The following is a 23,894-nucleotide window of genomic DNA, read 5'->3' on the forward strand; positions in this document are numbered from 1 at the left end:
GCCAATCCTGGTGTTCTGTGGCAAATGCCAAATGCTGTGAGCACAACCCCCATCTGTGGACGTTGGGTACTCAGACCATCCTCATGGAGTCAGTTTCTAACCGTATGTGCAGATACATGCACACTTGTGGCCTGCTGGAGGTAATTTTGCAGGGCTCTGGCAGTGCTCCTCCTGTTCCTCTTTTCACAAAGGCTGAGGTAGCGGTCCTGCTGCTGGGTTGTTGCCCTCCTACAGCCCTCTCCACGTGTCCTGGTGTACTGGCTTGTCTCCTGGTAGCGCCTCTGGACTCTTCGCTGACAAGACACAGCAAACCTTCTTGCCATAGCTCACATTGATGTGCCATTCTGGATGAGCTGCACTACCTGAGCCACTTGTGTGGGTTGTAGAGTCCGTCTCATTCTACCACAAGTGTGAAAGCACAACCAACATTCAAAAGTGACCAAAACATCAGTCAGAAAGCATTGGTACTGAGATGTGGTCTGTGGTCCCCACCTGCATAACCACTCCTTTATTGAGGGTGTCTTGATAATTGCAAATAATTTCCATCTGTTGTCTATTCCGTTTGCACAACAGCATGTGAAATTGATTGTCAAACAGTGTTGCTTCCTAAGTATTCCCTTTATTTTTTTGAGCAGTGTACATGAGAGCGCGTGATCATTAGGTGACATAAACCCGGCCGCTCCTTACTGGTCACAAGCCATAAGTAAAAAATCACAGATAAGACCCAGATCAGCAGCAGTTTGGAGAATGAAAAATGCTTAAATAGTAATTCCCCAGTCTATGTCTTACGTTGCTCCACTTAATCAGGAAAGGGATGGAAATTCTATATGGTTTCTCTAAATATCCTTAATATCAATTTGTATGTAAATGGTGGGGGGATGGACCGCCAATCAGGAATATGCGCTATTAGATGTCAGATTTTCGAGTGTGCAGAGACGTCGCTGACGTGGCTGTAGAGGTGGCGGTGGCACATGGACTGGTGTCTGGTGCCAAAGACTCCTCTGCAATATAAGAGGATACTGATGAGATCTGCCCAGATCAAAAGTCACTTTCTCTATGTTGGGTTATGAGAATTACCTCAAGACTCACATAGGATTTTATTGGGAAAGCGACTTAAGGGTCATAAGGAAGATGCTGTGTGATCTCGCTAGGGTTATCGGTGGCCATGTCATAATGCAGAAGACGGCCAAAATGGTGCTGGGAATGGTAGAAGGCAATGATCGGTAAATATTTTAATACATACCAATGGGGGTAGGGGTGGAAAGGGAGTGAAATCTATAAAAAAAAATATTGCTTCCTTTTCCCCCACCCTTCGTAACACATTAAAACTGCTTTGGTGTGCAAACCATTCCACAGTCTAAATAAGAACTGTCCTGATTCTCCAGGTCTGTAAATTGCAATCCATGCTATTTAGATTATTCTTTTCCTGTTCATGAGCATTCTGCCAGCACTAAAGGTCCTGGAACTTCCTTCCATAGCATGTATTGTGCCTTCTATCATCCAATAATTTGCCTGTCCTGGACTTAAAGTGCTCTCCTTTATGTCTATGGCGGCTACCCATTTTTTTTTACTACTATCTCTCTTGGCATCTCTGCTGCTAGATGGATTACACTCGACAACAGGCAGTGGACAACAAGTTGGTCAAAAGGACAGTAAAATTCGATAATTTATATTTACGGTACTTTTATTCGACAATAAATTTGTGCAGATCGGTCTAATAAATAACACAGAGAAAAAGCAAAAAAGCGGTGCTCAATACACACAAAGGTTACCAAAAACGGTTTTCCTGTTTTGTAGAACTTAAACTGGGCCTAATGGTGTCACCCCCAAATGCCACACCTGTGACTTAATACCACCACACCATGACCAGGCCACATAGTGACCGAATAATACTACATACAAGGGACAAATACCACAACACCATTTCCAGACCACATATTACCACCACATAGTGACTGAATACTACAATACTGATCAGTAATAAAAAAAAACCCACAATACTATCACCATAAGTGCCAGTATTCACAGGAGATCTGTACTTAGTATGCAGTGTCTGTGTAGAGGTAATACAGAGATCACTGGTGACATTATACACAGGACCTCTATATAGTATACAGTGTATAGTGTCAGTGTATAGGTAACACTGACTCACCAGTGACGTCTCTAGGTGAAGTCCTTCATCTTTCATCCAGCACAGACCGCCATCATTCCTTCCAGCCAGGACTCGTTTCTGCAGGAAATAACACAGTTATCTCGAGCTCCGCTTGCAGAACACATTACTTAATTTTTCACAACTTCTACATTACACCACATGAAGAAAAAAAGGTGATATAGTGTCACTCTGCACAGTAACAGGACCGCCCCCCCATTTAAAACAGTATACTCAAAAAATAAAATAAATACATCACTGCAGTAATAATATCCCTTAATTAGCCCCTATGGTAATAATATTCCCCACCCTGGCCCCGTTTCTCATTCCTGGCTCCAGCCATATGTTCTCGCATCCTGCCCTCATGAGTATCCATCCTGCCCCATATGATCTCCCCATCCTGCCCCACCATCCTCCATCGTATCCGTCCTGCCCCATGATCCAATCCTGCCCCGTGTCTCCAATCATGCCCCGTATCTACATTCTGCCCATGCCTCAAGTCCTGCCCCCAGTGTGTCCAGCATATTACCCCCATGTTGTCCAGCAATCTGCCCCAGTGTGTCCAGCATATTACCCCCATGTTGTCCAGCAATCTGCCCCAGTGTGTCCAGCATATTACCCCCATGTTGTCCAGCAATCTGCCCCAGTGTGTCCAGCATATTACCCCCATGTTGTCCAGCAATCTGCCCCAGTGTGTCCAGCATATTACCCCCATGTTGTCCAGCAATCTGCCCCAGTGTGTCCAGCATATTACCCCCATGTTGTCCAGCAATCTGCCCCAGTGTGTCCAGCATATTACCCCCATGTTGTCCAGCAATCTGCCCCAGTGTGTCCAGCATATTACCCCCAGTGTGTCCAGCAATCTGCCCCAGTGTCCAGCCTTTCCCCAGTGTGTCCAGCAGTCTGCCCCAGTGTGTCCAGCATATTACCCCCAGTGTCCAGCATTGCCCCAGTGTGTCCAGCATATTACCCCCAGTGTGTCCAGCAATCTGCCCCAGTGTCCAGCATTGCCCCAGTGTGTCCAGAAGTCTGCCCCAGGGTCTCCAGCATTGCCTCAATGTGTCCAGAAATCTGCCCCAGGGTCTCCAGTATTGCCCCAGTGTGTCCAGCAATCTGCCCCATGGTCTCCTGTATTGCCCCAGTGTGTCCAGCATTCTGCCCCATGGTCTCCAGTATTGCCCCGGTGTATCCAGCAATCTGCCCCATGGTCTCCTGTATTGCCCCAGTGTGTCCAGCATTCTGCCCCATGGTCTCCAGTATTGCCCCGGTGTGTCCAGCAATCTGCCCCATGGTCTCCAGTATTGCCCCAGTATGTCCAGAAGTCTGCCCAGGGTCTCCAGCATTGCCTCAATGTGTCCTGAAATCTGCCCCATGGTCTCCAGTATTCAGTGTGTCCAGCAATCTGCCCCATAGTCTCCTGTATTGCCCCAGTGTGTCCAGCATTCTGCCCCATGGTCTCCAGTATTTCCCCAGTGTGTCCAGCATTCTGCCCCATGGTCTCCAGTATTGCCCCAGTGTGTCCAGCAATCTGCCCCATGGTCTCCTGTATTGCCCCAGTGTGTCCAGCATTCTGCCCCATGGTCTCCAGTATTGCCCCGGTGTATCCAGCAATCTGCCCCATGGTCTCCTGTATTGCCCCAGTGTGTCCAGCATTCTGCCCCATGGTCTCCAGTATTGCCCCGGTGTGTCCAGCAATCTGCCCCATGGTCTCCAGTATTGCCCCAGTATGTCCAGAAGTCTGCCCAGGGTCTCCAGCATTGCCTCAATGTGTCCTGAAATCTGCCCCATGGTCTCCAGTATTCAGTGTGTCCAGCAATCTGCCCCATAGTCTCCTGTATTGCCCCAGTGTGTCCAGCATTCTGCCCCATGGTCTCCAGTATTTCCCCAGTGTGTCCAGCATTCTGCCCCATGGTCTCCAGTATTGCCCCAGTGTGTCCAGCAATCTGCCCCATGGTCTCCTGTATTGCCCCAGTGTGTCCAGCATTCTGCCACATGGTCTCCTGTATTGCCCCAGTGTGTCCAGCATTCTGCCCCATGGTCTCCAGTATTGCCCCAGTGTGTCCAGCAATCTGCCCCATGGTCTCCTGTATTGCCCCAGTGTGTCCAGCAATCTGCCCCATGGTCTCCTGTATTGCCCCAGTGTGTCCAGCATTCTGCCACATGGTCTCCTGTATTGCCCCAGTGTGTCCAGCAATCTGCCCCATGGTCTCCTGTATTGCCCCAGTGTGTCCAGCATTCTGCCACATGGTCTCCTGTATTGCCCCAGTGTGTCCAGCATTCTGCCCCATGGTCTCCAGTATTGCCCCAGTGTGTCCAGCAATCTGCCCCATGGTCTCCTGTATTGCCCCAGTGTGTCCAGCAATCTGCCCCATGGTCTCCTGTATTGCCCCAGTGTGTCCAGCATTCTGCCACATGGTCTCCTGTATTGCCCCAGTGTGTCCAGCAATCTGCCCCATGGTCTCCAGTATTGCCCCAGTGTGTCCAGCAATCTGCCCCATGGTCTCCTGTATTGCCCCAGTGTGTCCAGCAATCTGCCTCATGGTCTCATGTATTGCCCCAGTGTGTCCAGCAATCTGCCCCATGGTCTCATGTATTGCCCCAGTGTGTCCAGCAATCTGCCCCATGGTCTCCTGTATTGCTCCAGTGTGTCCAGCAATCTGCCCCATGGTCTCCTGTACTGCCCCAGTGTGTCCAGCATTCTGCCCCATGGTCTCCAGTACTGCCCCAGTGTGTCCAGCAATCTGCCCCATGGTCTCCAGTATTGCCCCAGTGTGTCCAGCAATCTGCCCCATGGTCTCCTGTATTGCCCCAGTGTGTCCAGCATTGCCCCAGCCCCAGACAGTCAGACATAAAGAAAAAAAAAAAAAGTAAAATCCTCACCTCTTCCGTTCCTAGCGCAGGTCCGGTGCAGCCAGTCAGCGTCTCTCCGGCTCTGCGACGCTCAGGACAGAGAGGCAGAGCGGCGCGCACAGTAGTGACGTCATCGCGCCCTCTGCTCTGAGACGTCGCAGAGTCAGAGGACGCTGCAGCTGCCGGCGCCGCAGGAACCAGGAGAGGTGAGTATAGAGCGGGGGGCGGGGTCCGGTGGTGGGGGGAGCTGGCCCTGGCCGTGGCGGCGGACGGCGCCGCCCGAAGATTTAAAGGGGCGTCTTTTTTTTTTTTTTTTTTCTTCTCCTGCAGCGCCGGCCGCCCCCCGCATTGTGCCGCCCGGGGCGGACCGCCCCCCCCCCCCGCACCCCCCTTCCTACGCCACTGGTGAACCCTTGAGACTGTGCTTTGTGGTCGGCTTCTCTGTCTGCCGAGCCATAGCAGATAAACCTTTAAGTTTCTGATGTCCTTGCTTCAGCCTTTTTAGGGTAATAAGTGTTTTCATTTACACATTTATCTGCCCTATCACCTTTCAGGTTGTTACGCCCAATGGTGGCACATGTGGATTTGTGAACCCAGTGCGCCACAGGGCCGGACCTGCACAGGAAGGGGAGTAGCTAAGTGGTAACGTGGTGTTCACTGGAGCTCCTGATGGTGGAGACAGACTGGGCTGCAGGTAGCCACGAGGGACCACTCCTGGGCAGAGCCCGGTACTGCAGGTGTTGACCCCTGGGGTCAGGTACGCTGACACTGATTAGGGCTAGATCTCTGTTAAGATTAATAAGTTCTTGCACCTCTACAGACCGGTTACTGAAACAGATTCAGGCTCAGTTTAGACACGCTAGGATACTGGGTCAGGGTTTGGCCGCACACAGACCATGGGACAAGGTTCAGGCATTGGCCACTCCAGAACCAGGGGGACGAGGTTCAGGCACTGGCCACTCCAGAACCAGGGGGACGAGGTTCAGGCACTGGCCACTCTAGAACCAGGGAGACGAGGTTCAGGCACTGGCCACTCCAGGGCCAAGGGAGACGAGGTTCAGGCACTGGCCACTCCAGGGCCAAGGGACGAGGTTCAGGCACTGGCCACTCCAGGGCCAGGGGACGAGGTTCAGGTACTGGCCACTCCAGAACCAGGGGGACGAGGTTCAGGCACTGGTCACTCCAGGGGACGAGGTTCAGACACTGGCCACTCCAGAACAGGGGGGACGAGGTTCAGACACTGGCCTCTTGAGAACCAGGGGACTTTGGAAATAGGACTGACCACACTTCCACCAGAGGACTTCGGATACAGGACTGGCCACACCTGGACCAGGGATACAGGTTCAGGACCCTGACCAGTGGAGTCTTTTATGCAAGATGCCCCCCAGCTATTGACTGGGAGCCATCTTGCAGGTGAACTAACTTAAACTAAATAACTCTGTTACATGCTGAGGGCATGCACTAGGCACGCCACTGGGAGCTGTGGTGCGCACATGCACAGGAAGCAGGAACGTGCCAGGGACCACACATGGTTAAAATACGTATGTGTCTTGTGGTGGTTTACTCACTCTGGGATCTTTCTATTTCAGCACACTTTCCCTTCTGTAGGTAATTCACACTCTGCTCTGCCCTCCCTTTCTTTAGGAGGAATGTGAAGTGCTCGAAGGCCTTTCAGGCAGTATAGGTCCAAGTTGCCATAGTCTAGTCTGTAGTTATGGCTATCTTGGCTCAGACAGGAACCAATAGGGACTGCGGGGTCAGGATCTCTAGTCTGTACAGGAATTGACAGGGTCAGTTGCAGTTTTTGCTTTTCCTTGGCACATTTCTTTTGTTTATAGTGCCATCATACTCTACACATGGCCGTACATACTAGATGAAAATGAGGTGATGATCGTTTTTTGGTGATGTCCCCACACAAACGTCCAAATACATCAAATGATCACCTGCACTGAAGCACGGTTTGCTGAAACCCGAACAGCTCATTGACCAAAAGAACCTTTCATGCCATTATGTGTTATATATATATATATATATATATATATATAATTTTTTTTTTTTTTTTAATTTGGCCATTTTGAACTGATATATATATATGGGCACCCGAAGGATGAAGTTACTGATCATCAATGTAAAATCTGTGCCAGATTAAACTATTGATATGAAGGAAAGAGGATAATCCAACACTCGTCAGGCGATCCACATAAAAAGACTTTCTCAGGAGGATTGTAATGACAGGCACAGCGGTCATCTGGTCCACCCCCTCAGCTGTCATGACAACCCATCGGCGCCCAGCGATCACATCACGGGCACGCCGATGGGAGAGTGAAATGACGTGCCCCTGGCTGGCTGGCGCATCTTTAATCTCGCTGTCAGAGATTGACAGTGGGATTTAACTGGTTAACAGCCACCAGCGGAGCTTCACTCCAGCTGTGGCTGCTAGAGGCGGATGATGGCTGATTAAATCAGCCATCATGTGCCGGGGGGGGGGGGAAAGATGCACAACAGAGGCAGAAACACAACATAGTGTGTACGTTTACATCCTATGTTGTGAAGGGGTTAAAGCGGCTATTCTTGTGTCATATAACTATACTATATAATTCTGCTTTAGGCAAGTAATAGTAACTAAAAAATGGAAACTGCTGCTTAGTGAATGTGTCTTTGGAGAAAAAGTGTTCTGTAATAGATAAGGCATTTTATGTGGATCCTGAGATGGGAATTAGTGATGAGCAAGCGTGCTTAAATAAGGTATCATTGCCTGTTTGTTAGGACATCCCTGCATGTGTTGCGGCTGTCGAACAGTGGTGAGACATGCAACTGCAGGGATTCGGACATTTTTTAATTTTTTTTTTTTTGCTCATGCTGAAGACACTCTGTTAGCACATGAGCATGCTCGCTCATCACTAATGTGAATACGTTAAAAAAAATAAAATAAACTGCCTAGAAGTGAATATACCGGTATCTGTGATCCCATTCTGTACTGTCTGTATACTCATTTGTGTCCACCTGCCTCCTCCCTCCCCATGCCTAGGAGCTGTGGTATGATCAGACCATTTTCCTGCATGGTCGGACACGACCATTACACAGTAAATAGCAGGAGCACATTAATAAGAATATCTCAGCACAGGAACATTATTTTTAAACTCCTCTAATTGTGAAACTTTTATTCTTATTCCAAGATCTATTGATTTAAAGTGTACTTTGTTTTCGGGGTGGGGGGTGAATCCCTTTAGGTGTCACAGAATCAGGTCCTCCAACACATCTGTTTAAACTGGACAACTCCTTTTAGGGCAGTCTCACGTCCAGATAATTCCGGTACCGGAAAAATCGGTACCGGAATTATCCATGTTAGTGTGCCCGTGCGTTTCTGCGGCACATCAGTGTGGCACACGTGCGGCACACGTGTGCCGCCCGTGTGCCCACTGGGTACCACACGCACCGTGCAGGAGACAGCGCTAAAGTTTAGCGCTGTCCCCTGCATCTGGTGCTGAAGCCGCCATTCATATCTTCTTTGCAGCAGCGTTTGCTGTAGAGAAGATATGAATATTCCTTCTTTTTTTTTTTTTTGTTTCTCATGTTTAAAATAAAGATCCATGTGCCCACCCCCCTCCCACCCCCTGTGTGCCCGCCCGCTGTTCTTAAAATTCTCACCCGCCTCCCTCGCTGGCGCTGCTTCCTGTCTTTGCCGCAGCTTCTCCTGTATGAGCGGTCACGTGGGGCCGCTCATTTACAGTAATAAATATGTGGCTCCACCCCTATGGGAGGTGGAGCCGCATATTCATGACTGTAATCGGCGGCCCCACGTGACCGCTCATACAGTAGAAGGTGTGGCCATGACAGGAAGCAGCGCCAGCGAGGGAGCCGGGTGAGTATTTTAAGAACAGCGGGCGGGCGCACAGGGGGTGGGAGGGGGGTGGGTACATGGATCTTTATTTTAAACATGAGAAACAAAAAAAAAGGAATATTCATATCTTCTCTACAGCAAAGAAGATATGAATGGCAGCTTCAGCACCAGTGGGGGGACAGCGCTTACTGTAGCGCTGTCTCCTGCACGGCACACAGACTGCACATGGACAACGTCCGTGTGCGGTACGTGTTTTACACGGACCCATTGACTTTAATGGGTCCGTGTAATCCGTGCGCTCCCACGAACACTGACATGTCTCCGTGTTTGGCACACGGAGACACGGTCCGCAAAAAATCAATGACATCTGCACAGATGCATTGATTTCAATGGGTCTACGTGTGTCAGTGGCTCCGGTACGTGAGGAAACTGTCACTTCACGTACCGGAGCCACTGACGTGTGAAACCGGCCATAGACAGACTTGAAGCTGAAATTTCTAAGTGGTTCATTGCCTCCTTCTGAGAAGTTGTGTGACCTTCTCTGAAAGTCAATGAGCCTGTAGTCTGCAGGCGTCCTTTCTCCACCCGTTTTAATTGTGGCTTTTGCCTAGTATTTGTTTTAGATGTGCCCCTATCAAATTGTATCAACTCGTTTCAGCCTCCTCTGATCGATAGGTACTGCAAGAAATTTAAAAAAAAAAAATATATATATATATATATATATATATATATATTATATAATTTTTTTTTTCCCCGTTTTAATACAGTTATAGTAATCCTTATAAGCTTGCACTGCATGGAAGGGGTTAACTGATCCTTCATTATCAGGTCCTGTAAATTAGCTGTTGATTATGGATGGAAGCTCCACGGAGCTGATGAATGTCGTTAGATGGAGAATCGTGAATTTAAAAAGCTCATTAAAATAGATGAATTTTAGTTACGGTATTTTTCATGACGGCTGAAGTTTTACCACTTTTCTCACCAGAAGGTCAAATTCTCAGTCATATTTATATGCTGTGGTATTGGGGTGAAAACCAGCGGGGTATAACCAAAGCAGGTTCTATTACAGGGCGGTCTGCAGGCTAGGCTCGCACATTGTAGATTTGCTGCGGATTTTATGCACTGATTTCTAAATTGAAGTCCGTAGCGTTTCTGGATGGTTTTACACACTTATTTATGCCATTTTTTTTTTATGTGTTTTGGAAATATGTGAGACACGAAAAATAATAAAATGCAACTAAATGAATGTGTAAAATCTGCACTACAAAAATTGACATGTCAAGGATTTAAAAAAAAAAAAAAAAAAGTGTGAAATTAATGTAAAACTCTTCCACTTTGCTGGTTCTGTAAAATGCTGCAGATTTGTAAAGTGTAAAATCAGCACCAAATACTCAGCGTGTGAACCCGGGGATGTATCGGCAGATTTCGCAATACAAACTGCATACTTGATTACAGAGATCGTGGTCCTGATGAGGCTGGTGAACTTACTGTGAAAATCATCAGCATTGCTTTTATTCTGATACTAAATGAGCATTCTTATCTAGTTCATTTCAATATCAGACAGGTAAACGTTTTAAAATGGCATTATACAGCCGTCCTGCCTTGGCTTTTCAAAAAAAGAACACCAGCCTCATCAGGTCTGAAAGATCCCTCTTCCCCTCCCCCCCCCCCCCCCCCCCCCTTTTAATGCACTGTGAAATATGATGATTAATCTGCTTTAACTTTGGAAAAGATGCCCATTTGCACACCACAAAAATAGTAATCTATGACTGATGGAAGTCTACAAGTTCCAGCATTACCACAGTCTACAGCTTTACTGCATGCTGAAACCTGTCCATTCACAACAGCTGGAGAGTCACTGGGTGAAGACCCACTGGGAAGGTGTTTTCTCCATTCCTCGCTCTTTACCTGTGGAGCTGCACCCTCTCCCAGGAAGGTCTTGGCATGGTCTGCTAATTTTCTTAACCAGATCCTCAAGATCTCCTTTGAAGTTGACCAGTGGGCTAAATCCTACCGTTTCTGTTTTGCAGATGGCCTCCGCCACTGATCCTAAATACGGACATCGAGATGCTTCGGACCAGAATTTTGATTATATGTTCAAATTGCTAATCATAGGGAACAGCAGCGTGGGGAAAACCTCCTTCCTGTTCCGGTACGCGGATGACACCTTCACGTCGGCTTTCGTCAGTACTGTGGGAATTGACTTCAAGGTGAAGACGGTGTATCGAAACGATAAGCGAGTGAAGCTACAGATCTGGGTGAGTGGATGATTATTCTGCTAAACAAAGCTGCATTCTCCACACCAGCCATTAGGGATTTTTTTTCTAATTTCCTGGTCTTTCCGGTAATTCACATGTACATTGGCCACAATTTTATTGAAGCATCTAATGAGCGTGTAAAGGTCACTGTGAATGGAGGGAGAGGAGGTGACCTGTGACATTACCTATTGTGGTTGGATCCTGAATATAGAGATGAGACCTGTGTTTGTTTTTTTTATTCTGATCACAGGTAATACAGTGATCACCAGTGACATTATACACAGGAGCCCTGTACATAGTATACAGTGTATACTGTAAGTGTACAGGTAGCACACTGACTCATTGGTGATGTCTCTAGTTGAAGTTCTTCATCTTCGCTTTTCTTCATCCATCACAGGCCACCATCACTTCTTCCAGCCAGGAATTGTCTCTGCAGAAAATAAGTTACCTAGAGCAGCGCTTCCAAAGCACATTCTCCACTTTTCCCCAACTTCTACACTATGATCATGAAAAAAGTGACATAGTGATGCCTTGCACAGTAACAAAATCCCTCCCTCAGTTCATCATTTGTTGTTCTCCACCCCCCAGTTTCAGTTCAGAAGCATTTTCTCACCCCCCTTCAATACACCAACATTTTCCCTCCACCACCCTCAATTCATCATGCTGTGCTCTCCACCACACTCAATTCATCATTATTCAACATTATACACCCATTTAATTCATTTTATTTAAAAAAAAATATCGTAGACGTTGTCGTCATCATCTCATCACTAAAAAGGCAGAGCGAGTTTCCCCAAAGCCGTTCTGTGATTCTGTTTTAATGGTCGTGGAGCTTCAAGAAAGCTTCTTTCTCCCAGATGTATAACGCAACCCATCCCTGTCCCTGGGGACCGGTGAGCAAAAGAGAGGAGGGGGCCCGGACTAAGTCTGGGCCCCCCCTCTTTGCTTAAGCTCACTGGGCCCCATACACAAGTAAGGGTAGTAATGCCCTGATGGTGGCCTTGACCCTATCTAGGCTCCTACAATGGGAGTTGCAGATCAAAAAACAGCCGAGGATGACTGCGAGACGCTGTTTTTGTAGCTCCTATTTATATTCTTGCACGTGTAAGTGTGGCCTTGGCTGAACAATCTTTTGAGGATCTGTTTTATTTCTAACCCTGACGTGTACTTTGAGAAGTGTACTTTGAGCAGAGGCCAAACATCTAGATTTATAAACTAAACCTCTACTTAAAAGCAGTGACTCGGAGAACCACAACATCATCGTCTTTAAAAGCAGTAGATCACAACAACCTGAAACTTAAAGGGGCTCTGCAGGACTATTTAAAACCCAACTCTGGCTATTTTTCTTTATTTTCACCTCCAAGGTGGTTAGTTCCCCACCTGCAGTAGAAATGTTAATGGTCACCGTCTTCTTCTGCTCTCGACGCCACTCCGATAAACTTTGTTAAAAAAAACAAACCCTGGCACTGACTTTGTTTGGTCATTGCATCCCACCCAAAAAATGCTAAAACCTATCAAAATGTTCTATGTGTTCAAAAATGGTACCAATAAGAAGAAAAAAGCCTTCACACACAAAAAAAATGGCCTGGTTGTGAGCCAGGGAAGTGCATTGCATCCTAAGCTGCTGCATTGTCTGCCAATTGTGCATCGCTGAGTTATAGACATGGTGCATTTACAATAATTAGTGATATTATTTATCCTATCGGAGTAGATAAAAGTTCCCTAACCTTTTTTCAAAACTTCAAGTCCCAGCATGTCCTAACAGCTGATGGGATTTTGTTCTTAATGGTTAAGAAATGATTGGATTTTGTGTCCTAAAATAGTCTGAATATCCAAATTTTGCCCCTTCTGTGGTTTTAACGAATGCTCACTAATTCATGCACATAATAAACATTGCGAGGTCACTCAGACGCTCCCCTCTGGCCTCATGTGGGGGCGTCCATTACCTATTCATAATTAATCATCATTAGTTGCCACTTTTGCTGTGATTCCCTGATGACATGGGCTGTATAACTTCATCACTTTGCCATCAGACTTGACAGATTGCTATATCTGGTATTGACAACACAGCAACATTCTCGCATTACTTGTCGATTTCTCTTTTATATTAGGAGATATACAGTGGGTACGGAAAGTGTTCAGACCCCTTTTAAATTTGTCATTTTGTTTCATTGCAGTCATTTGGTAAATTCATAAAAGTTCTTTTTTTTTTCTCATTAATGTACACTCTGCACCCCATCTTGGCCGAAATAAAACAGAAATGTGCAAATTTATTAAAAAAAGAAAAACTGAAATATCACATGGTCATAAGTATTCAGACCCTTTGCTCAGTATTGAGTAGAAGCACCTTTTGAGCTAGTACAGCCATGAGTCTTCTTGGTAATGATGCAACAAGTTCTTCACACCTGGATTTAGGGATCCTCTGCCATTCTTCCTTGCAGATCCTCTCTAGTTCTGTCAGGTTGGATGGTGAACGTTGGTGGACAGCCATATTCAGGTCTGGCTGGGCTAGTCAAGAATAGTCACAGAGTTGTTCTGAAGCCACTCCTTTGTTATTTTAGCTGTGTGCTCAGGGTCATTGTCTTGTTGGAAGGTGAACCTTCAGCCAAGTCTGAGATCCAGAGCACTCTGGAAGAGGTTTTCATCCAAGATATCTCTGTTCTTGGCCGCATTCATGTTTCCTTCGATGACAACCAGTCATCCTGTCCCTGCAGCTGTAAAACACCCCCATAGCATGATGCTGTCACCACCATGTTTCACTGTTGGGATTGTATTGGGCAGGTGACGAGCAGTGCCAAAAAGGTCTATCTTCGTCTCATCAGACCAGAGAATCGTTTTTCTCATATTCTGGGAGTCCTGACTGGTGGAGGGCTGCAGTGATAATTGACTTTGTAGAACTCCCTACTGCATCTCTGGAGCTCAGCCACAGTGATCTTGGGGTTCTTCTTTACCTCTCTCACCAAGGCTTTTCTCCCACGATTGCTCAGTTTGGCTGGACAGCCGGGTCTAAGAAGACTTCTGGTGGTCCCAAACTTCTTCCATTTAAGGATTATGGAGGCCACTGTGTTCTTAGGAACCTTGAGTACTGCAGAAATTCTGTTGTAACCTTGGCCAGTTCTTTGCCCCTGCCACAACTGTCTCTGACCTTCTTGGCCAGTTCCTTTGACCTCATGGCTCTCATTTGGTCTGACATGCGCTGTGAGCTGTGAGGTCTTATATAGACAGGTGTGCGCCTTTCCAAATCAATTCCTATCATTTTAATTAAACATAGCTGGACTTCAATGAAGGAGTAGAACCATCTCAAGGGGGATCACAAGAAAATGGACAGCATGTGACTTAAATATGAGTGTCAGATCAAAGGGTCTGAATACTTATGACCATGTGATATTTCAGTTTCTATTTTATTAAATTTGCAAAAAATTCTACACTTCTATTTTTTTTTTTCAGTCAAGATGGGGTGCAGAGTGTACATTAATGAAAAAAATTGAACTTTTTTTGATTTTACCAAATGGCTGCAATGAAACAAAGAGTGAAAAATGTAAAGGGGTCTGAATACTTTCCGTACCCGCTGTATATATAGTCATGGCCTAAAATGTTGGCACCCTTGAAATTGTTCCAGAAATTGAAGTATTTCTCCCAGAAAATTATTCCAATTACACATGTTTTGTTACACACATTTATTTCCTTTGTGTGTATTGGAACCACACAAAAAAAGAGGGGGAAAAAAAGACAAATTGGACATAATTTCACACAACCCTCCCAAAATGAGCCATAAAAATTGTTGCCACCCTCACCTCTTAACTGGAATTTTGAACCACTCTTCTTTTGCAAACTGGTCCAGGCCTCTCATATTTGAAGGCGCCTTCTCCCAACAGCAATGTTAAGTTCTCTGTTTCCATCCATTTCTGGATGCTTCTTGAAGTGTTTGGGGTCATTGTCCTGCTGGAAGACCCATGACCTCAGACACAAACCCAGCTTCCTTACACTAGCCACTACATTGCGACTCACAATCCATTGGTAATAATAATAATATTAATAATTTTTATATAACGCCAACATATTCCACAGCGCTTTACAATTCAACAGTAATCTTCAGATTTCATGATGCCTTGCACACATCCAAGGCACCCAGTGCCAGATGCAGCAAAACAACCACAAAACATCTTTGAACCTCCACCATATTTGACTGTAGGCACTGTTTTTTTTTTTTTTTGTTTGTTTTTTTGGTAGGCCTTATTCCTTTTTCAGTAAAACAGAATGATGTGCTTTACCAGAAAGCCCTATCTTGGTCTCATCTGTCCACAAGATGCTTTTCCCAGAAAGATTTTGGCTTGCGTACATTTTGCTTGAATTTTTTTGGAACATGATAAGGGCTGCTTATCCACCATCCAGACTATTCTGTATTGCAAACTTTCGTCAATTTTTCTCTAACGTCCAGGGAGATTGGCTACAGCGCCATGGCTTATATCCTTATTGATTATGTTGTGCACAGTGGACAAAAGAACATCAAGATATATAGGTATGGACTTGTAACCTTGATCAGGGCTACCATCAGGGCATCACTGCCCCTACTGGCATATGGGGCCAGGACGCACCAGGCCACAGGGACAGTATTCAACTGTTTTCTCAGTAAGTTTGCTTCCTCTGATGTACGTTCAGTTTAAATCTATTGCCATGCAGGACCTGTTTCCTGCACTGCAATAGGAGCCGCCAGCCAATCAGGGGCTGTATAATATAATTTCACTGCACACTCATGGTGACTTCATGCTAATTAGTTAAAATTTTTATTACATAGAATTTTTTGGGGAGCAAAAACAAGAATACAAAGTAGAAGCGATACAAACATACTGTATTTTTTTATGCTTTTTTTTTTTTCTGATGGCAAAACCTGCTCTCTTGGCAGTAAAGAAGCTGCTTACAAAAAGTAGGTTTTGTTGTTTTTTTTCAGTATACCAAAGTTCAGCTTTGCTTCTACCTTGCAAGCCGGTACTACACAAAGTGTTTGTCCACCAATGTGAGATGTATGTGAGAAAAAAAAAAAAACAATGACAATTTTGATCAAGTTTAGGGCAAAAACAAGTTTATTTTTATGTTTGAAAAAAATTGTGACCATTCTGTACAAAAAAAAAATGCATTCAAGTATGAAGTACGATAAGTTTTTGGTGCATTTTAAGTTTTGTTTTTTGTTGTTGTTGTTTTTTTTTTTTTTTTTAATGCAAGTTACCTATTTTACTTAATGGGTGCAGAAAATCTGTAATATAAAAAACTCACCGAAATCTCATCATGGGAATGTAGCCTTAAATAAGAAACGGCACCATTGCTATACGGGCATGTTATAGATGTAAACCGCACAGGATTTTAGACCAAAGAACTAAATTGCAGACATGAATAAGATCTAATATGTTCCTTATTAATAATCCATCTTGGACACAGTTACTTGAATATGCTGGAAACCCATTTGTGATAGTGGGGGGTGAATTTAGTTTTATTCTGTTTCCAAATAATTTTGTATGACTTTGCTTTTAAAATTCCTTCTAGAAGAAGTAATACATTTGTTGGATGACTATGAACATGGTGGTTTATTTGGACCCACTAAGACGACTTATATGGTAATTTGCAGGAAAATAAAGTGGCCCTTAATGGTCCCATTTCAGCTTTTATGTAGCGCAGCTATTAGTGGCTTTTCTTAATATCCTTTGCTTGTTATACAGTCTATTGCTGACCAGACGGCTGGAAGCAGAGAATGCTTGGAATTTCAGGACTTTTAGTTTAGTGTTGTTCATCTTCCAAAAGTCCAGAAAATCACATTACTACATCTTATTTGATTTACTTACTATTGATTTGTATCGTGGCAACATATTTTGCAGCACGGAATAGAGAACGTGTGGCCATGTCCTATTCTGGACCCCTTCAACAGCACAGTTGGACCCCAAAGTTCTGTGTAAACGCACAAGATATATATATATAATATAAATATTTTTTTTTTAGACATGCTTATTTATTGGGGAATTACATGGTGCCCTGGAGATTTTTCCAAAAGTTTGGGATTATCCTCTCATTTTGGAAGAGTTTGCAAAAATGCCTTTTGGATGGGGCACTGATCGGTTATGGGGCCAAAGATCACTCTATGCTGCTGTAAAATTGGAGGTGAACAGGGTCGTTTTGCAACCTGCGCTGTGCCACTGTGGTGATGAGAGAGTTACGAAAAGTCCTAAACCAGTTTCAGCTTTCTTGGTTGGTAACAATACAGACCCCATTCTTCAGCATTTTGCCGCGATGGCATAGAGCGATCTCGGGCTATTTCTGGAGTGGGGAGTAGACCATTACTTGACACCTCTAGCGACCGTTTATCTATCAAGATAGCAAAGGATTGGGCATGTTGAAAACAATAATGCCCAATCCTTCCTAACCCCCAAAAATTTCTGTAAGGGAAGAAATCGGGAGGACTTGGCACACATACGACAGTGGACTTTTCCAGGCAAAGCTGGTAAATATGGTCAACTTTGTTCTTATGTGTATGGTCACCTTTTAACAAAGCGATTTGGGGGGGGGGGAGAGGGACCCCCACCTTAGAAGCAGGTTTACTTTTTTGCAATAAAAAAGCTGGGCCATAAAATTGAGCTTCTTTCCATTTCTGAAATGATCTGCATCCCCCTACCATTAATTAGTGATGAGCCCGGTATTTATGGGGTTTCGTGCTCCGAGGCAGTGACCCGGAGCCATGTTTTACGTCTTTGATGCAGTTTATACATCACTGAAATGTCCTATGAGATTTCCCAGGACCCTTTATCATTGTAATATAGCGGATGAGTCATTCTGCGGCGGATGTGTCTGTTCATCCTCCATTAGTTTTACTGCTGCGCCTTGTAAAATAGGAAAAAGACAAATCCGCGTGATAGAACTGCATACACCGCACCTGTCAGAAATGTGCATTACAGAAACCCTCTGGCAAAGAGCAAATGTCTTTTCTGCTTCCTCCTCCTCCACTAGACAATTATCTAATAACTAGATGGTGGCCCGATTCTAACGCATCGGGTATTCTAGAATATGCATGTCCACGTAGTATATTGCCCAGCCACGTAGTATATTGCCCAGCACAGAGCCACGTAGTATACTGCCCAGCCACGTAGTATACTGCCCAGCCACGTAGTATATTGCCCAGCACAGAGCCACGTAGTATATTGCCCAGCCACGTAGTATACTGCCCAGCCACGTAGTATATTGCCCAGTCACGTAGTATATTGCCCAGCCACGTAGTATATTGCCCAGCCACGTAGTATATTGCCCAGCCACGTAGTATATTGCCCAGCCACGTAGTATATTGCCCAGTCCCGTAGTATACTGCCCAGCACAGAGACACGTAGTATTGAGACTTTAAAAAAAATAAACACATACTCACCTATAGCCCGTTGAAGTCCTGCTATACTCACCGTCCGCCACCTTTCTCGCTCCTCGCCATGCTCCCGGGACCGCTCCATTGCAAGCGGCAGCTTCCGGTCCCAGGGCTGGTGTGAGCAGGACCTATGATGACGTCGCGGTCACATGACTGTGACGTCACGGCAGGTCCTTGTCGCACACCAGCCCTAGGAGCGGAAGCTGCCGCTTGCAATGGAGCGGTCCCGGGAGCGTGGCGAGGAGCGAGAAAGGCGGTGGATGGTGAGTATAGCAGGTTTTTTTTTATTATTATTTTTAACATGACATATTTTACTATTGATGCTGCCTAGGCAGCATCAATAGTAAATAGTTGGGGACACACAGGGTTAATAGCAGCGGTAACAGAGTGCGTTACACCGCGGGCCGTTACCGCTGCCATTAACCCTGTGTGATCGGTGAGTGGAGGGGATTATGGAGCGGGCGCCGGGCAGTGAGTGCAGGGGAGTAGGGGAGGGACTAATCGGACTGTGCCGGTCACTGATTGGTCGCGGCAGCCATGACTGGCAGCTGCCGAGACCAATCAGCGAACGAATAACCGTGACAAAAGGACAGACAGACAGACGGAAGTGTTGTGAATTCTGTGGCAGAGCTCCCTCCTGTGGTCACAGGTGGTACTTCGGCTGATTCTCTCTGTGAGCTTCCGTTGGTGGAGGAAAGTGGTACTGCGGCTTCTGAGTTTCCTCCCTCAGGTGATGTGGTGAGGTCGTTAGGTGCTTCTCTACTTAACTCCACCTAATGCTTTGATCCTGGCTTCCTGTCAATGTTCCAGTGTTGGACTTGTTTTTCCCTGGATCATTCCTGTGGCCTGCTGCTCTGCATAGCTAAGTTCTTCTTTGCTATTTGTTTGCTATTTTTTCTGTCCAGCTTGTCTAATTGTTTTGCTGGAAGCTCTGGGACGCAAAGGGTGTACCTCCGTGCCGTTAGTTCGGTACGGAGGGTCTTTTTGCCCCCTTTGCGTGGTTTTCTTTAGGGTTTTGTGTAGACCGCAAAGTTACCTTTCCTATCCTCGCTCTGTTAAGAAAGTCGGGCCTCACTTTGCTGAATCTATTTCATCTCTACGTTTGTCTTTTCATCTTAACTCACAGTCATTATATGTGGGGGGCTGCCTTTTCCTTTGGGGTATTTCTCTGAGGCAAGGTAGGCTTATTTTCTATCTTCAGGCTAGTTAGTTTCTCAGGCTGTGCCGAGTTGCATAGGCAGAGTTAGGCGCAATCCACGGCTGCCTCTAGTGTTGTTTGGAGAGGATTAGGGATTGCGGTCTGCAGAGTTCCCACGTCTCAGAGCTCGTTCTATGATTTTGGGTTATTGTCAGATCACTGTATGTGCTCTGACCGCTATGTCCATTGTGGAACTGAATTGCCTTTCATAACACGGAAGTACCCCTTAGACAATTATGTATATAGATTCATGGTGAAGCGCAAACTGCAGCGAATGGAAGTGACTTATTCTGGGATCAAACACATTGGAGCTGACGATCGAGTCATTAAAAATCTAACTAATTATTTTCACATTGCTAAATTTCTAAATGTTCTACGTCACACAAATTGACATGGGGTGGTTGGTGATCGTAATAGTTTATTATCCCACACAGTTGGATATACTACAGCAGATATTAACTACTAAAGGGATTGATATTGATGCCCATTATCCATGGCATTAATGCAGGTGGCCTAAAATGTTGGAGAAGTTGTCATTGAGGTCTGTGTCGGATGAAGATAAGGGGAAATGGATGAATTTGAAGATGTCCCTGGATTTACCAATACTGTATTTCCTCGAAGGGTATGCAATGCAGGATATGCCTCATAGATGCAGTTGTCACTGATGGAACACACATCTTTCTTGCAAATAGGGACTTATTGCCAGGAATGGAGAGGAGGCCATACGTGTGAGGCGCTAACACACTCTTGTATGTTAACAACTTTGAATGTTGAGAGCAGCTCATGAGCAACCACTTTTACATTCCCGATGGTGCAAGACAAAGCACCGTCCTCGAGAAATCTGGGAGCCAGCTGTATCTATCAGCATTTATAACATATCCTGCAGTAATGCCATAAATGTTCAGATAGGCTGGGAGAAGTTGTCATGGAGGTCTGTGCAGGATGAAGAAGATAAGTGAAAATTAAGGACTTAATTCAGAAAAGATGCCACCTGTGAATAGCTGGACTGGCATTCACTTGAAAATTAAAAGGCACAGGATACACCATAAATGCAGGTACCACTGCAGGGACCCATATACTCTATTTCTTGAGAACGGGGCCCTAATGTGTGTTGCTGGGAATGGAGATGTGGCCACACAAGCACGGGTCTCTGAAATCATACTTATTGGAACAAAAGTTAAAGAGAGATGCGCATCCACTTTTTCTTTCCTGGTGGTGCATGACTGGGCCCAATTCTTGAGCGAAATCTAGATAAGTAGGACCGACCTCTATCTGGCATTTATGGAATTAGTTAAGGTCAGGCCATAAATGTTCAAATGGGAATATATCTTTAATACGAAGTCTAGAGTTTTAGAAGTCAGAACTTTTAAAGGGGGTTTTCTGCAATTGATGACCCATCTTTAGGATAAGACTAAACTATCTGGCATCAGGGCCAGCATCAGCACCCGGGTAACTTGCATCCCAATTTTTTTTAATTTTTTTTATTATTATTAGGTATTTGGGGCCAAAGGGAAATCTCATTAAAAAATCCATGGCAAATAGTGCAAATTTTCCATCATGCTATTCATGTGACCAATGTTGTAAAGGTTTCGGAAGGGGCTTCATTTTATTTTACTTATTGGTAGACTGGACAGTGATTATATTATGAGGCTCCATCGCCACACTTCCAGTGATGAAGGGGTTAAGCTTTTTCTTTATGTGTTAGACGCGCTCCGCACCACTTTACGTGTTACAGCACAGGCTATGCTCTTATGTCACACGTGTTATCCTTTCCGGGAACATTTAATTATGCAGAGCCATAATTGTAGCAACGGATGGAAAGCAGAGCCAGGAACACACGAATATTAATGAACGGTTCAATTTATAAATTACTCCGGCAGAAGGTGCTCACTTACTGGATAAACAGACGACTTCTGCTTTAATTAAACCTTAATGGTAGTGACAGAATTATCTGGATCTTGTGCCTTTTTTTCCATATATTTTCTGCAACAAGAATTTAATTATTTTATTTCTAGGAATGTACATAAAAATCATGTAAAAGTCTGAATTGCATCTCCCTTTCTATGAATTTGGACACTTATTATGGAGGTCTATTGACCACAATCCAAGGGGTTACTGATAACATCGTGGGAGCGAGAGACTGGGCCCTTCTGTCTAACCACTTAGATGCCATGGTCACTGATAACCACGGAATATAAAGGGTTAAACCTCTGCAATCAGAGTTATCTGCTAACGCAGCACTAACCAATGGTTGCCTGCAATGTTAAACAGCCGATCACCTGGCAGGTTTGGAGCAGGTTCGGTGTGTGACCCTGTATTATTAGGCTGTGTTCACACGTTCTGTTTTTTTCGCGGTTTTTCCCGATAAAAACGCTATACAACCGCAAAAAAACCGCATACAATAAGCATCCCACCATTTAGAATGAATTCCGCATGTTTTGTGCACATGATGCGTTTTTTTCCGCATAAAAAACGCATCAGGCACAAAATCCGGCCATGCTCTATCTTTTTGCGTTTTTTTTGCGGATTTCCCACTCCAAAATGCATTGGGAAGTGTCCGGAAAAAAACGCGGCAAAAACGCGTCAAAACCGCGGCAAAAACCGCATGCGGTTTTCTTGCGGATTTCATGCAGAAAATGTCCGTTTTTTCACAGGAATTTTCTGCATGAATTCCTGAACGTGTGCACATAGCCTAAAACAACCCCCCCCCCCCCCTTGCCATCCCATGATGTTGGGTACCAACAGGCCAAATTTTCAGAAGCATTCCCGGCAATCATAGGTGTGGCTCTATTTTTTTTTTTTTTTTGAGGGGGGGGGGGGGGGGAGAAAAAGCAACTATTTTTTTTCTAATGCCAAAGAACCTGTTTAACTAGTGATGGGCGAATTTGAATGATAAAGTTTGAGGTCTGTACCGGACACCTAGTGTCTGTGCACAGACCTTGAACAAGAACTTCTCCCGGAAGTCTGTGTTACTTTTCTGGTTTGGCAGCCTGAACAAAGCTCGTTGAAAGGCTGTGTGGGGACTTCTGCTCCTATCACAGCCATGTCAAGTATTGACATGGCTGTTATTGGCCGGTGAACCATGTAAAAAAATAATAATGAAAAAAAAATTGATAACCAGCGCAGGTTAGGCAGATGGCTGCGACCTGGAGCCCTCAGCTGTCTGCTTTATCTTGGCAGGTTATCAAAAAGAGAGGGGTATAAATGATGCTTTTTTTTTTTTTTTGTTTTGTTTTTTTGTTATTTTATAAATGTATGGGTTTAATGGGTTCCTCACATTTTTGATGACCAGCCAAACTGAAGCAGGGAGCTGGGAGATGGTAGTCTCAGGATCGGCAGGCCCATAGTTATTGGGCCCTTTCCAGCCAAAAATAGCAGCACTCAGCCACTCTAGAAAAAAAAAACATACATTAGGTGTGTGATGCTTTGCCTGGCTCTTCCCGCTTTCCTTGGTGCATTGGCAAGCGGGGTAATATTTTGGGGTTAATGTCTGCTGACATCAAGCCCAAAGATTGGTAATGGTGTGGCATCTATCTGACACCCCCATTACTAACTCAGTAAGTAAAAAGAGAAAAAAACACACTGGGAAAAAAAACTATATTTGAAAACAGACTTTTTAAATTAAACTTTAACTCACCAACAATTTCCCTCTTTCCCCCATTTATTTAAAAAAAATTAGATGCACACCAGTCCGCTGTAGTCCAAATGGAGGTCACACAACGATCCTAGTCGTCTTCAGTCTATGGAGCTCGGTTCAGAGAACGCAGCTCCATAGTCTGTAGTCTGGAGCAGCGGCCACTGCCACACCCGGCTGCTGTGAACTGAGGTGACATCAGTAAGGTTACTTCAGTTCACATGCGCCAGTTCTCACGAGTGCAGGGTAAGTGCCGGACAGTTGCACAGCCCTTGTGAGGGCGACTGGCTGCTGTGAACTAAGGTAACCTTAATGACATTATCTCAGTTCACAGCACCCGGGTTCTCGAGGAGCACAAGAACCCCGAACACTGACTTCTTCTGGAAGTCCATGTTATTGTTCAGGTTAGACTGCCCGAATAAAGCTTGTTGAACAAGCTTTTCTGATGTGGGCACTTCAGGCCCCATCACAGCCATGGTTTTAATGCCCATAAATAAAAATAAAGGACATTAATATGTGGTATCACAGCAGCGAAGGCTGAACAATACGTGAAGATATTCTCTGTGTGCCT

At 45.2% G+C, this 23,894-nt stretch overlaps 1 protein-coding gene across 1 annotated transcript in view; it reads left to right on the plus strand.

Moving 5' to 3' along the window:
• Positions 1-23,894, plus strand: part of RAB3B (RAB3B, member RAS oncogene family) — a 73,034-nt gene that overhangs the window by 6,193 nt on the left and 42,947 nt on the right. Inside the window, exon 2 of the mRNA XM_069737912.1 lies at positions 10,871-11,098. Coding sequence (XP_069594013.1) covers positions 10,871-11,098 — 228 coding nt within the window. The remainder of the gene's footprint in view (positions 1-10,870; positions 11,099-23,894) is intronic.

Source organism: Ranitomeya imitator, chromosome 8 (assembly GCF_032444005.1).
Source record: "Ranitomeya imitator isolate aRanImi1 chromosome 8, aRanImi1.pri, whole genome shotgun sequence".
Lineage (NCBI taxonomy): Eukaryota > Metazoa > Chordata > Amphibia > Anura > Dendrobatidae > Ranitomeya > Ranitomeya imitator.